The 15,897-nt window shown below is 46.1% G+C and overlaps 1 protein-coding gene across 1 annotated transcript; it reads right to left on the reverse strand.

Annotated features, from left to right (window-relative positions):
- Positions 1–2,525: 2,525 nt before the first annotated feature.
- On the reverse strand, positions 2,526–10,137 carry LOC136653595 (olfactory receptor 6X1-like). Its single transcript, XM_066630485.1, has 4 exons — positions 9,219–10,137; positions 4,605–4,901; positions 2,627–2,925; positions 2,526–2,561 (listed from the first exon to the last, which is right to left on the reverse strand). Exons 1-4 carry the CDS (start codon positions 10,135–10,137, stop codon positions 2,526–2,528), a joined length of 1,551 nt encoding a protein of 516 aa, XP_066486582.1.
- Positions 10,138–15,897: the final 5,760 nt, after the last annotated feature.

Raw genomic sequence — 15,897 nt, forward strand, 5'->3', positions numbered from 1 at the left:
CTCGCACAAGACAATAGTATCAGGCAGAATGCAGTCTATTTCATGCTCCTGTGGCAGAAAGAGGGAAGCCCTCCATTTCTGAGCCCACATTCTCAAGTGATGTAAATAAAGATGGCTGAGTTGAAAGGTGGATTTGGCAAGGAGAGCTGTTCCCCGGGAGTGAGGGAACTCGGTTAGGATGCACAACCAGTTCCAATATATAGTCATATTTTGCTGCATAATTTCAGTTACTATCCTCTAGCTGACATTTCTTTAGCCAGTTCAGACTGCTTTCTGTAGTCCTTGATTCCAGCTATTCCTTGCATATTTCACACACAGAGCTTGTTTCTGGACAGAATTGAGAATGTTGCCATACTGAGTTTGTCCAGGGGTCAAGATGGAGTCTACTTTTCATCTACTTAAGACCTACAACCACTGACTCTTCCTCAAAGCTGTCTCCATTCTGAACATGATGGTTATTAACATTATTCGCCCCTCTGGCAACTTTTCCAATTCTGCCCCATTCCTAGCCTTCAACATCAAAGGGCGCAATTCTAACCAACTTTCCAGCACTGGCATAGCTGTGCCAGTGGGGCATGTGCTGCATCCTGCAGCTGGAGGCCAATCATGGAAGCCTCCTTAAGGTAGGGCAATGTTTGTTCCCTTACCTTGGAGTTGCATTGCCCTTATGTCAGTGCTGGAAAATTGGTTAGGATTGCAGTCAAAATCTCATATTCTGACGCTTCTAGCATGCGGCATCAAATAACGACTAACTTGCGCTTGATTATGGATTTGTGCAGGGCTGGGCGAAGAAGGCTTAAGACAACAGTTACAAAGACATGTAATGCAATAGCAAAAAGCATAAATCAACAGTCCAATTATTACCAATCCCATTATTGACCCAAGCATGCTAGAAACCCCTCTCCGCCATATCCTAACCCCATCCCTGGCCTGAAAGTCCTACACAGGGCTACTCAGTTCCACTCCAGTGATTTAGCTGCAGTGACTGACTAACCAGACCTCAAGGAGATGTCCAGCTGCCTCTTGGCCTGCTCAGGATATAGCGGCAGCCATTTTGGTGCTACTGGATTGTGGAATGGGCAGCCCAGTTCAGACTGAGCTTTCAGACATTCCTGATTTGAAGCACCAGCAAGATGCTTTCCAATGAGCCAGTTAACTGGCCCTCTAACTACTCAACTGGCAGGGCTCTGCAGGTCAAAAGACAGGAGCTTTTGCCATCCCTGCCTGAAGTCTGAATCTAGAATCTTCTGCTCCCAAGCAGGGGCTGCACACGTGCAGGGACTCTGCGACAAAGCATCAGCCTTCCTCCTCCAATGGGGTTTTCACTTAGTTAGGATTTCTTGGAATAGTGTTTGTAGTTCTGTCTTTAATCTGGCAAATTACACTGATAGGAGAAAGGCAGTATGGTTCCAAGGACCAAGAAGAGCTCTTTATATGTATCTCCCCTGTTCTTGTCTCCTCCTGTCCTCCTGGCTCACATCATCAGGCTTCAGGGTCAAGAAAACTATCAGTGATCATGGGGGGGGGGGGCTCCCCGTCCTACTTCACACTTAGTCACAACCAAGAGAGATCTTTTCACCATGCTGATACCTTCAGCTGTTCAGTAGTACAACCTACTTCCTCTGTTCACTTGAACTCGCCTTATGTCTGAAAGTTTTAATCTATGGGGGGGGGGAGAGAAACTCATTTGAAATGAGCAATTGACTCAATTCCTCAGTAATATGAACCAGATGGCTCAATTCTCATAGAGAACCTCCTCCTATCATAGAGTAATCTCAAAGTGCATCTCTAGGAGTCCAATCCTATGGAACAAATCTAATCCTATGCTGATGGAACAAACTGGGAGGTCTATCAGAGCTCCAGTTGTAATGAAAACATGAGCAGTCAGACAACAGCGTGAAAGGTCAGAAAAGGTGGGCCATTGGAGCACCCAGCTATTGCTGGTGGAAGTGAGTTGGAATATTAGTGGCCTGTGGGCTGGGAGGTGAAGAGAGGGAGGATTGTGTCAGGAATCGGGGTCACTGGGAGACATGTTGGAGAGGGTGGGGGCTTCGTATTGGCAGCAGTGGCACTACTAATACCCTGTGCCTGCCAACTGGCCTTGCTACACCCCCTCGGGTTTACTTGGACTTGCACCAACCAAAGAACTGGCACAGATCCAAGTAAGACCCATGGTGAAGTACGGTGTGGCAGAGTAGATCAGTAAGAATTCTGTTACTCTCTGCTTGGCCGTGGTCTCCGGCCAGCCCGCAGGCTGCAGTAGAGGCTGCACAAGCTCCACTGCACCCGCCAGGCTGGCCATGGATAGAATTGGACTGTAGATTTCTTCTTGCCCACCAAGGGAAGTGCTTGGGTTGCACCACTTAAACGGATGAAGTTTAATCCACAGCAAGTCAGCCATTGGTATCAGTCTTTGGGCACAATCCCAACCAGGTCTGCTCAGAAATAAGTCCTATTTTGTTCAATGGGGCTTCCTCTCGGGAAAGCGTGGTTAGGATTGCAGCCTTTGTCTCATAAACATTTCTTTATCCAGTAACCGGCAACTGAATCATCTTGGAGAGCTGCCAGAAGAAAAGGAGCGTTTTTGTCTGACTTCAGATTCACTTCCCCTCACTGTGTTTCTCACACAGAAATAGGTGGCCGTGTCCTCGGATTTCAGGCTGTTCGTTTGCAGATACAGCATGTTGGAGGGATTGTTCCTGGAGATGGTGAAACGGCCTTTGGTGATGTCAGCATAGTATTGCGTACTCCCATCACTCTTTATCCATGCAATCCATTCCAGTGCCTTCCCGGGTGCCTGTCTCACCCATTGCATATCTGTGCTGCTGAAGGTAAACCCAGAGGCCCTACAGGAGAGGTGGAGGGACTCCCCGGGCTTTTTCACATCCACTCCAGACTCCACCAGCTGGATTTGTGATTCAGCAACTAGAAAAAAAAGAGATATTATAACACTGTTCAATCCTTACAATGTGAATGTCTTTTGCTGGCCAGTTATAACTTGGGACGAACAATTAATTACCTCTGATGACTGCTGAAAAGAAAAGAAATGGGAACCAAAGGATCATTTTTCTCTGCTTTGCAAAGGTTGACTGGAAAGTGACTACAGACACACAAGGGTTGTGTCTGTGAATGTGACTGGGGGTGGGTGAGCATTCAGTGAATTTAAACAGGAAATGGGCCTTGCATTTTCCTATCACTTAGGATAAAAGGCAAGCATCAGAGGCCTTTGGTGATCTATATGTTGGCAACCTTCAGTCTCGAAAGACTATGGTATCGCGCTCTGAAAGGTGATTCTGGCACAGCGTCTAGTGTGGCTGAAAAGGCCAATCCGGGAGTGACAATCCCTTCCACACCGGGAGCAAGTGCAGTCTGTCCCTGGTCTGTCTCCCTGGCTGTGGGCCTTCCTTCTTTGCCTCTTTGCCTCAGACTGTTGGCCAAGTGTCTCTTCAAACTGGGAAAGGCCATGCTGCACAGCCTGCCTCCAAGCGGGCCGCTCAGAGGCCAGGTTTTCCCACTTGTTGAGGTCCACTCCTAAGGCCTTCAGATCCCTCTCAGATGTCCTTGTATCGCAGCTGTGGTCTACCTATAGGGCGCTTTCCTTGCACGAGTTCTCCATAGAGGAGATCCTTTGGGATCCGGCCATCATCCATTCTCACGACATGACCGATGATCTATATTGGTGATCTATATCGCTTTGTGTATACACATTGTACATTATTCTCTGGTTGGACCAGAAAAATTACTTCCCATATCAATGGAATGAAATAATTTGGGGTTTAAATTTATGCATTTATTGAGTTTATTTTAGTCTTTTCAGCACCATAAACAAAGCTTAGAGGCAGCTTGCAGTAAAATGACTTATATTTTTGTGCATAAAAATCATAGGGAATTATATAACAGCCGAGATAGCGGCACAGACTAATCCAGCAGATTAAAAGCACATTAAAAACAGCAGGTAAAAGGAGTGTCCAAGTGGCCATGCCAAGCCACTGAAGCTACTGAAGAGCAGGACAGACTTTGTGGGGGGTCTGAAGGTTAGCAAGGAGACAGTAATGGGGGCAGAAAGTTGGAAGAGACTTTAATGGTACTTTATTAGTTCTGTTCCTCGATCTGTTATTCTCAAAGCAGAGCAAAACGTCTGTCCTGTAATATGTGAAGCAGAAAATATGGAAGACATGTTTAATTTAGTGAAGCAGGAACTTTTTTCTGTCTTCCGATTGAAGTGGAAATAAGTTACTTTCTTCAAATCAGTACAGAAGTCCCCAGTGGTGGAAATTAGGAAAAAGCTTTGGGGTGTCTATTCACACATGATTCTCTCCCTTTAAAAGGAGATCAAATGCAGGAGAATAAACTGGTCACATGTACATTGCCTTTGTTAGAACCTCATTTGCTGAACACCAGGGTTTCACTATGTGCTGATCTGGAGGAAAATCCCTCAGGGGTCATCCTTTCTCTGCAACCCAGACTAGACTGTACCTTTTATAGGCATTTTTTCTGATTTGTGGCACTCGAGCTCCCCCTTGGGGAACTTGCCCCCAGAGTTAATTCAGAGAAGGGTTTTCTGCTGAGTTCTAGTAAAATCCCTCTCACTGTGTATCTCGCACAGTAATACACGGCTGTGTCTTCCTCCTTCAGGACATTCATCTGCAGGTAGAAGTTGGAGCTGTCCTTGGAGGCCGCGAACCGCCCTTGGATTGCAGCGGAATAAAAACTGTGCCCGGAAGCAGTGTTATAATAGTGAACGAGCCATTCCAGTCCTTCCCCAGGCTTCTGCCGGATCCAATTCATCCACTGGCTGTTAATATTAAAGCCGGTGACGGCACAGGTCAGTGTATGGGGTTCTCCTGGTTTTTTCAGTACTGGCTCTGATTGGGTCAGAGCCACCTGCTGTGAAAGGGTACCTGCAAAGGGGGGAGGGGAACAGATAAATAGTTGAGATAGAAGAAGCAACAACTCACAGTTAGCAAGATGAACCAAATGAAAATTTCAAACCCAGTGTACAGGAGGAGGAGGCAGCCAGAGCAATAAGAAGCTGTAATAAGGAGGGCATAGCTGAAAGATGGGCTGGATCTCAACAGGACACTGTGTGCTGGGACAAGAAATTGGTCCACGGTGAGTGAGACACTCTTAGGGTTTAAGTAGAAGCCAAAACATTCCTGGCTTTGCATAAAGCATTGAGCAACGTTAAAATGGGATCAAACCCCTTGAGATGCAGATAATCCCAGGTGGACCTTGAAAGGGGAGGAGCTACAAGTTCCCTCTCGCATCTTGCTTGACAAACTAGTTTGAGCCACATTGGGGGGCTTGCACTCTGCAGGTTCATTTCCATGGGGAGCTATGTTTTCCCGTGGTCTGTGGCCTGGTCTGGAGATGTATAAGTGTATCAGCTGAGCCCTCTCTAAAACAAAACATCATTTGCTAGAAAGCAGGCCCAAAAATCACACTGGTGCATCAGATTCTGAGGATAGGGGACCCAGTGTCACCAGGCTCAGTTGATCTACAGTCATGTTTTTAGAGCACAAAGTCTGCAGTCCTATACATCAGCTTTTCCCAAAGTGTGGGCTGCAAGCTCATGGGTAATAAGGTGAGCCCTTCCGCCTGCCCTTGTGCTGGCTTGACTCTGAATAGAAGCATTCTGGAAAACGGTCCAGCAATGCTGCTGGCAAGAATGGCTAATCAGAAGCCTCCAGAAGCCTGGGACATTCTGAGCCCCGAACCCAATCTATTGACCTCCATGGATCTCAGAATGGCATGCAGAAGCATTTGGAAGCAGCTGCCTGTTTTTGGAAGTAACTTCCAGTTTGACCAGAATTCACTTCTGGATGCTTCTACAGGCCATTTTGATGTCTGTGAAGTCCAACTGAGTGGGTGGTGGGCCGGGCACAACCTAGAAGAGTACTCTGGAGGCTCCTGGTAAGTCATTCTGGCCAGCAGTTTTGTGACCCACCGCAGAAGGCAAGGTGGGCCACAGCACTGGAAAGTTTGGGTGCTACACATATTTTCCTGGGAATGAGCCTCATTGAACATGATGGGACTTACTTCTGAGCACAGGCTTGTCCTAGCAGTTCCCACACATACTGTAGTAATGATGCCCTTCTTTTCTGGTGGTCTCTTCATCCTGCTCTCTTCTGACTCCCCAGAAGCTTCTGTACAGGTTCAGAATGCTACTAGGATGTGTTCTTGCAACAGCTTCTATCCTACGCCATTCCCTGATAGTCATGGGCTGGACGTGGAATTGGGTCCCTCTGCATGTCTGATGTAGCCAGCCCTCCTACTGAGAAGAGCTTGCACTAACTGACTGGGCAGCCCGGTCTCTGAATAAAGGGGTAGGATGGAGTGGCCAGTTCTACTATACCAGTGTTCTTGAACCTTGGGGTTGGAACCCCAATGGGGTCCCAAAGCCTCATTTGTGGGGTTGCGGTCTGAGGAGGAGTAGTTTGGAAGTCAAAAGTAAAGTCCAATGGGCTTATGGTGCAAAGGTGCACTGAAAGAGGCTGTAGATACTGCCACCAGCACTCAGGATCCTTCATTTTTGTCTGAGCTTGCCTAACCTTACCCTGCATGACCCCCAGCCCAGCATTCCTACGGCATCCTCACTGGGCTTCCACTCTCTGGGGAAGCTGAACCAGCAGGCCTGGCCATACCACAGCCTGAACACAGCAGGTGGGGCTAGTCATCAGCTTGAGCAGGGCAGGGCTGGATGGGGACAGGGCTGGAGTGGGCAGATCTCATCCCAGGAGGGGATCAACAGTAGGTCCCCAGTCGCATACTTTATTTATTTATTTATGGGGGTTGCGGCATGAAAAAGTTGACGGCCACTGAGAAACTGTCCTTTAAAGTGCAATCCTATGCTTGTCTACTCAGAAGCAAATTCCACTGCGATCAATGGGGTTTGCTCCCAGGGCAAGGGGTATAGGATTGCAACCTCAATCAGGTAACTCCACAACAGTTTACTTGAGTTCAAGCTTAGACCTGCTCGTGTACGTTTCTTCCAGATCTTCCATGAAATCTAGAGCTGGTTTGTGGAAAGCATACCCATGTACTCTCCAGTAACTGCGAGGACCGGGATCCCTTGCGCAATCTAAGCAGCTAGCAATAGGGACTGTATTTCTAGGTAGACTAGTTCAGGGAGTCATTTTTGCTTTGCTTGCTCTTTTCACTCCAAGCCAACACACGAACAAACGGAGGACTTAACGCTAATAGTTGGTTAAAAACAGCCACCAAACGTATATAATTTCAAATGACAAGAGCGATGGTGCTTTTAAAAAAACCATTTAATAAGCCTAGATTCCTTCCCATGTGGAACTTGACCCGAGTACACCCATAATAAGTCTGGAGCATACATGCGATAGAATAAGATAAATTATCAAGATGTGAAATGGTGAAATTTTCCCATGAGTGTATGTGAAAACAATGAAGGCATGCCCCACCCAAAATAAGTGCTATACATTTCTCTGGTTTCAAGTGGAATCATTTAGTAGGTACTGGGCACTCCAATCCTATCCCATGCTGGTGCAGAGGAGCTGCCCGGCCCATGCTGTATCCAGCATTGGATTTGAGCACGTGGGAGGTCTCCTCGGGCTCAGGGAATATTTGTTCCCTTGCCCTGTGTAAGCACCCCAGGGTGCTCAATGGGCTACTCGAATTTGGCGCCAGCCAGTTGGAAGACACAGAATCCAGCACCCCATGTAATGCCAGCAGACCCGGGATGGGGGTTAGGATGTAGTGGATGCCATCACGGTCCACCCCTGTGTCTGATGCACCCCTGTTCCACCTTCCCCTACTCAGAAACATCCCCTTCCCAACTACGAAACACCCTCCACCAACTATCCCATGCCTCTTCACCCCCAAGCACAACATTCACCAGTGGCCATTGGATGGGACTTGGCCCCTGTGGTTTGGTGCAGGAAATCCTGCCAGTGCCACGTACTACTTGAGTGTTGAAAAGTGCTTTATGGCACTTTTACAACACCCAGCATTGTTGCTGCATTCGCAGTGCTGCCAAGCCTAACCATAGGATTGGATTGTAATTTTTGCATTGAAATTAAAAGTGTTCTTTTTTGACTGGATATTTATGTGAAGACATTTTTTTTTAGTACAGAAATGATTAAAAAAAAATAAGCTCAATTCTGATTTATTTACATCAAATACAAAGAAAACATGAATGTTGTTTATATGTATGCAGTTTGTAAAGTATCAAATTAGAGTATAGATAAATGAAGTGTATATTGTTGTTGGCAACCTTCAGTCTCAAAAGACTCTGGTATCGCGCTCTGAATGGTGGTTCTGGAACAGCGTCTAGTGTGGCTGAAAAGGCTGATTCGGGAGTGACAATCCCTTCCATGCTGGGAGCAAGTGCAGTCTGTCCCTGGTCTGTCTCCCTGGCTATGGGCCTTCCTTCTTTGCCTCTTTGCCTCAGACTGTTGGCTAAGTTCTCTTCAAACTGGGAAAGGCCATGCTGCACAGCCTGCCTCCAAGCAGGCCGCTCAGAGGCCAGGGTTTCCCATCTGTTGAGTTCCACTCCTAAGGCCTTCAGATCCCTCTTGCAGATGTCCTTGTATCGCAGCTGTGGTCTACCTGTAGGGCGCTTTCCTTGCATGAGTTCTCCATAGAGGAGATCCTTTGGGATCCAGCCATCATCCATTCTCACGACATGACCGAGCCAACGCAGGCATCTCTGTTTCAGCAGTGCATACATGCTAGGGATTCCAGCACGTTCCAGGACTGGGTTGTTTGGAACTTTGTCCTGCCAGGTGATGCCGAGGATGTGTCGGAGGCAGCGCATGTGGACAGCGCATGTGGAAAGCATGTGGAAGTGTATATAATTTGTCCATATCAAACACTGATAAAAGCACTAATTCTTTCCTGCAACTCTCTTAACATACTCACCATTTAGCATACCCAATGGTGTAAAAAATGTAACCCCTATCACAGTGTATTGCTTTTAAACAATTTAAACTTGAATGTACCAATTTAAATGTGGTACCAATTTAAATTTAATACTGCACTCCTGCTGCTCTACACTGCTTTGAGTATGGAATAGTGGTATATAAATCTTTTAAATAAATAAGAATGCTACAAATTTAACTTCTACATTATAATGGTGATCTTGTGCCCTAGAATGAAAATCTGAAATGGGGATCCTACTATTTATACTCACAACAGCAGTTCTGCCTATTCGTGTTTTTTGAATACATTTAGCAAATATTTCAGGAAACCTTTATTCCTTTTGATTGTCTGCTTGACAGCCTCTTTCACCTCTGTGTTCCTGATAGTGTATATGAAGGGATTCAGCATTGGAGTGAGGGATGTATTCAGGACAGCTACTACCCTGCTAAATCGAGATGAGGAATGGACATCAGGCCTCACATACATGAAGATGAGAGCTCCATACAATATGGAAACCACAATTAGGTGAGATGTGCAGGTAGAGAATGCCTTCTTGCGCCCCACGGCTGAGGGAATGTGCAGGACGGTGGAGATAATAAAGATGTAGGACACAATGCTGAGGATCAAGGTTGTGATAATAATGGAAACAGAACTGAGTAATCCCAGAGACTCAATGAGGTGAGTGTCAGCACAGGCTAGACTCAAGAGAGGACCAATATCACAATAAAAATGGTCAATAATGTTAGACTTACAGAAAGGCAACCTCCACACAAAAACAGATTGGAAAAACAAACAGAGGAATGCACCATACCAGGTGGCTATGGACATTTGAATGCAAACAGAATTGGTCATGATCATTGGATATTGAAGTGGTTTGCAAATGGCCAAATACCGGTCAAAGGACATGGCTGTGAGGATGAAAAGCTCTGTAGCACCCAAAAGAAAGTGGAAGAAGCACTGGACCATGCAACAAAAGAAACAAATAGTGGTCTGTGTTTCTACAAAGGTCTGTAGCATCTTTGGTACCACAGTGGTGGTGTAGCAGATCTCCAAAAATGCGAGGTTGCCGAGGAAGATGTACATGGGTGTTTGAAGCTTTGGTTCAATGGCTATGATTACGACAATGAACCCATTACCTGCAATGGTTGTGATGTACATCAATATACCCACGACAAAGAACACTCTGTGCAAGTCCTGTAGAAATGGAATCCCCAGTAGGATAAATTCAGTCACTGTTGATGCATTCATGATCTCCGACACAGCAAAAGAGCCGTCCGAAATGGCTCACAATGTCCCAAAGCTTCATGCAGACTCACAAAAGGAGGATACTTTTTGTAAAGGATGATGCCACCTTAGGCTGATGAAGAAGGGAAAATGGCACAAATAATTTCTGATCTTTGAGAGTGAATGCCTCTAGTATTTGCTCCTTTCATTTGTAGAAATGAAAGTGTTGTGTTGTAGATATAAATGAAAATGTAGTGTTGTAGATATATGACAAAAATTAAACCTTTTAAAATATATGATTGATCCTCAAAGGCAACAGTTAAAAATAACAAATGGAAGGAAGAGCTAACTGTGATGAAAATGCTTCTGACATTCCTGGCCATTGTCAGATTGCAAACCGATAATTTTCATATTCAACTGCAATTAGGATGGGAGGGGAAGAATAAATGGAATGAAACAAAAAAGGAAGGGATTAGAACCAAAATATAACAATTTTTTTATTATAAAAAAAATAATAGTCTTGCTGATGTATTATTCTCAAATAAACTGGAAACCTACAACAATATGTAATTCATTTAATAAAGAGAGGATCCAAAATCAGACATTGTAAAGAAAAGTCAAGATAGCCTGTATGTGGATTTCTATTAAGATCCTGATCACAAATGTTTACTAGTGGGTTAGAACCCCCATCTCATTTGACAGGTTAGAAAAACAGACTTATATTCAGTTTGTGTGAATGAACATAATTCATGTCATTGCTTATCTGCAGAAGAACTTCATTCCACAATAATTTCAATTAATACCACAACATCCTGGATAAAAGAAAAGAACAGCCATAAAAACTGGCAGAGGTGACAGAATGTTCTACGGGAGGGTTTTCAACATCTTGCAAAAAAAAAAAAATCCAGTTTTTGCACACTGAAATTCTGCAAATAATATAACAAACCTGCAGAATAATTCTTACCTGAATAATTCAATGTACATGGCACAAATCCTTAAATGGGTGCTCTTAAATGGTGCTCAAATCCCTTAAAGATGATCCATATCGCAGGGGTTTGCTGTGTTCACCAGAACCCTTAGAACCTTAAAGTCAATGAATGAAGAAAGTACATTTAACTGCTTTAAAAAGGATATAGCGTTTGGCTTTCTTTGTTCTGTGCAATGATCAAAATGTCTTTAAGAAGGGTCTGGTAGTTCTTCTGCATTTTCAAAGACTCAGCTTGTACACTTTCCAAACAATTCACATGAGAAATTTCATTCCAAGACACAGTGGATTGCCTAAATCTGTTTCCATTAATTAAGCTATAGTAAGGCTGTAATGATCTAAATAAGATTCACCATCTTTATTTTCCCCTGAACTTGCAGAACAGAAGATGCTTCAGTTCTGCACGAATTCCCATGGCAATGACTTTCAAGAACGCAAAATTCTCCCATGCCTATTATCAAGTCTCACTTGAACAGTCTTTTTTTTTTTTCCTTTCAGATTTTGATTGCAAACACATGAAAGAATCTAGCAAGGGGCGACAACTGTGCTTCTCGTCTGTTGGAAAAGTGTCATCTTGTGGTGACATGTGGTGAGGTTCTGGCCCGAGGAGAAAATACACACTCAACCTCCCCCTCCCTCCCCCTTTAAGTTCAATCTTTACAATACATTCTTACCCCCCCTGGGATGGAGAGCTCAGTGACACAGCCTATGAGGCAGCTGAAAAGTTGCCTCTCCTGGTGCTGGGTAACCCAATCCTGAGCTGCCCAATGCCCAGGGCTGCCACAGAACCAAATTGGCTGTCACAGCATCCTGAGAGGGCTGGGCAGCTGCTGGCATCTCCTGATGCCTCCTTGGGGAAAGGGGACATTCGCTCCCTTCTCCCAAGTAAGGTAAGCGGCTCCTCAATGGGGCTATTCAACTCTGCTCTGGCTATTTAGCTGTTGCAGAGTAAAGATGCCTTGTGTTAGGCTGCGAGGCGCAACATGGGGCTATGGATCTGGTGGAGCTGAGCTCTGCCAGTCCTGCTCCCCTCCTGCCCCACTCCCTCCCCCGTCACGCCTTCTCCCCACCTTCCCCCCACCCTGGAATGCCCCCATGCCCCCATGCCCCCATTCACCTCTCTGCCTCCCAGTGCTCCAGGCAAGCTCTGGGAGGGGTTCTGCCAGCCTCCGATGACCGCTGGCCCAGGGTGGGCTCACGCTAGGCCAGCCCCACTGCTGGGCTGGCACTAATAGGCATGACTTACTGCACCTTTGCAACATTGCTCGCCAGCGGTGAGCCAGCGCACATTCTCCAGGATTGGGCCCTTAGAGAGCAAGTCCATTGCACAGCCTGCCTGTTTTTATATGGCTTTAAAAAAAATGGAGGTAACTCTTCTTGCTGCTTTTATTTTTGTTGGATGGGAAGACACCCATGAGTACAGCCTTAACTGCTGGAGGCCGCTCTTCCTGCTGCCTCCCCAGAAATTGCTGACACTGGAACTTTACTTGTGTGTCCCCAGCCAGTCATGATTACAATGAATTGGCTCCTGGTTGCTTCCCTGAGTGTTATAATGGGTATCTTTGCTTCTTATTCTCAGTAACTATGCTGGAGAAGAAAGAAGCAGCACAGAAAGGCAAGGATTTTTTTTTTAAAAGAACTTATTTGGTCCATGGGCTTCATTTTTATTTACTTGTTGTGTCTGGTGAGGCTCTGCCTCCCCTGACTCCCTGACTGCATGACCCTGTCATCATGCTGATTTCCCCTCTTTTTTGCACGTTTTCCAGCTCAGCAATTTCCTTTTTTAAATGGAGCAATCCGAAAAGTACACTCATGGTTGGCAGCCTTCAGTCTCGAAAGACTCTGGTATAAGCCTACAGCAGCTGGTCTTCCCAGGCGGTCTCCCATCCAAGTACTAACCAGGCCTGACCCTGCTTAGCTTCCGAGATCAGATAGCATGTCAAAGTACATAGCACCCTATAGAACTGTATATGGGCATTATATTTTGCTCACAGCAGGAACTGATGCAAGGCAGGTGAAAGAAGATAAATGACACATTGGTGTATGCTACAGCAGGTCACAACTTTAGTGCTTATTACAGGTTCCAAAGATAAAAAGCTTTGCCACAGTCTGCATATTTATGAGACTGACTTTGAGGTTGCTTCAGGGAGTAGGTTGGCAGAGGACTCCCACCTCTGTCCACTCACTCATTTCCTCTGCTCCTCTTCCCAGTTCCTGGTTTGGAAAACAGTGGAGCATGGAGGAGGGGGAGACGATGAACCAGAGCAGCAATTTTCAACCGGTGTGCTGTGGCACACTGGTGTGCCACGAAAGGTCTGCAGGTGTGCCGGTGGACATCGGAGCACAGCAGTTGAAAAACACTGAAACTCTTCCAGGTTCTGTGACTCTGTTTCTGGGGCAACTGTCTGTAGTAACAAATCGTCTATCCCTCTTGCTCTGCATGCAATTTGTTACTACAGACAATTGCCCTAGAAACAGTTCCAGAAGAGGAGGTAGATTGTCAAATAGCTCTAGAAACTTCCACTTTTTGGTCGGTGTTTTCATGCTTCTTGGAACTCCTTGCAATCCGATTATCAGATGGCCCCAATCGATGCACTTGGGGAGCTGAAATACTCCATGAGGACCACTGGGGAACTTATGTGATGACGGTTGGGATACTGATGGTGCTGAGGTGGTGTGTCAATATTTTGGCTGCGGAACAGCTTCCTTGGTCGCACAAGCTTCTATCTTTGGAGAAGGATCTGGTCCCACCTGGCTGGATGACGTGTAACAGAGGTGGAAATGGTGATGGAATGGGTTAGGACACTGTTTCTCAAACTCTCAGGGAGTTTGAGGGCTAGAGTAGTCTTTGTGAGGGATGGGGTGGAGAACAGTGACACAATCTTCAGGATCATGCCGCTGTGGGGGACCTAGGGTTTAAAAAAAAATAAAAAATTCCTGAATCCCTGCCAGTGTCTGGGGGTGTAGGGAGCCCCACAGAGCCCCCTGCAAAGGAAGGAAGTGGGTTTCAATTGCATTTTATCGGTGTTTAGAGGTGCAGGGAGTCTTGCTCACAAGCTCCTGGGAATCATGGCCCTGCCTTCCCGCTTTCCCTACCTCCTTAAATTGGCAACGGCATTTGTTCCCAGGCTGGTGGGTTGCAACCCACTAGTTTGAGAAACACTGGGTTAAGATAAAAGTGAAATATCACAGGCCTTGGGCAAAGTGTATCCCTTTGTGCACATGCGAGATGAACCTGTAGAATTACTTCCCATATCTATGGAATACATTAGAATAGGAATTCTGGATTTAACTTTTTTTTTTTTAATTTATTGTGTTTATTTGGGACCTTTCTACACCACACTTTACAAACAAAGCTTCTAGTATCATGGTCTGGTTCAGATTTTTGCTCTTGTATACACTTAGGGCTGTTGGTTTTTATGATTGTATAGATCATTTTCTGTAATACCTATTATGGCTTTAATAAAAACTTTGGCTGTACGAGGTATTACCCAGCACCCCCCAATAAAGACACAGGCAAGGGCATATGGTACAAAGGGCCACTTTATTAACTATTTAAATATACTTCAGATTGCAACAGGGACTAACAAATAAGTCACGCGGGTTCTACATTGGGGAAACGGAGCTGCCCGTCTACTTCCCCCTATAATGATTTGGGCGACCACACCTGACTCTGGGCAGTGTCGGTACAAGCCTGCTGCCCCCTTCAGTGTCACCCTGAAGGGGCAGGGTGGCAGGCTAGCTCTGGCCACCCGAGCGAACCCGTGGTGCACCTTTGCCACCAGGCCGAGGTTCATCCAGCCTGCGTCACCCAGCCGGGAATGCCAGCATGACCAAGCGTGGAGTCCACCCAGCACTTTACACCTTGTGGTGTACACCGAGATGACCTTACCTAACCAAAACCCGCACGACACCTGCCTAAAGTGACCAACAAGACCTATGGAAAACCCCATTCTGCCCCTAACTCCACAGTCCGGGGTAGGCAAAAAAACCACCAACCGACGTGCCAATTAGGCTGATGGCAAAAATTCCTACCCAGCCCCAGATGGCGACCAGCTAGTCTCGGACTACCAAAGGGTGGGCGGGTGGGTCCTGACTGCACGGGCTTCTCCGAGCAGCCTGCACGTGGCCCCAAACCAGTTAGCCTCCAGCCAATTGGCTGCGAGGCTGGCCTTTCCTGTGCCTCTTGCAGGGGCAGGGCAAATGCCGGTGGCATGCTAATTCACGTGCCACCGGAATAAGTGTGAATGTGAGGAGTGAGTGAAAACTGCTTTCGCGGGATTTGTTTTCAGAAGGCCAAACTAGGGAAAGGTTGGAGATAAGCCAGCTAAGCTATGATGACCAAAGACACTGAAAATAAAATGAAAAAAGAACTAACTTTGTTTGCTAAGGAATAGTCGGATCTATGACATCTTTTAATATTGACATGCATTGAGCCTTACCTACGTGGAAGCCCCTGCAAGAGTTGGCAGATATGCATGAGGGCCAGTTGGGCAAAGGGATAAACATGAGGACAATCCAGAATGTGGATTGTCCTCACTCAAGGTCTGAGCCATAGGAAGAAGCAGCAAAAAGTATGGTTATGATATACCGCTGCCTTTTGTGACTGTAATGTTGTTGCCCCAAGGGACCAAGGCATCCAGGGTCTCCCGGTAACGTATACACAGTATACATAGTTCCTAAGCTTATGTGTCCGAAACCCGCCTCCTTAATTATCAGTGGCTTCACACATCCCTCACAGTGGACCTGGTGTACTGAATTGTAATTCACAGAGCATGATTGTGCTAAGTGTTTTTTAA

The sequence above is a fragment of the Tiliqua scincoides genome, chromosome 5, assembly GCF_035046505.1.
Source record: "Tiliqua scincoides isolate rTilSci1 chromosome 5, rTilSci1.hap2, whole genome shotgun sequence".
Taxonomy (NCBI): Eukaryota; Metazoa; Chordata; class Lepidosauria; order Squamata; family Scincidae; genus Tiliqua; species Tiliqua scincoides.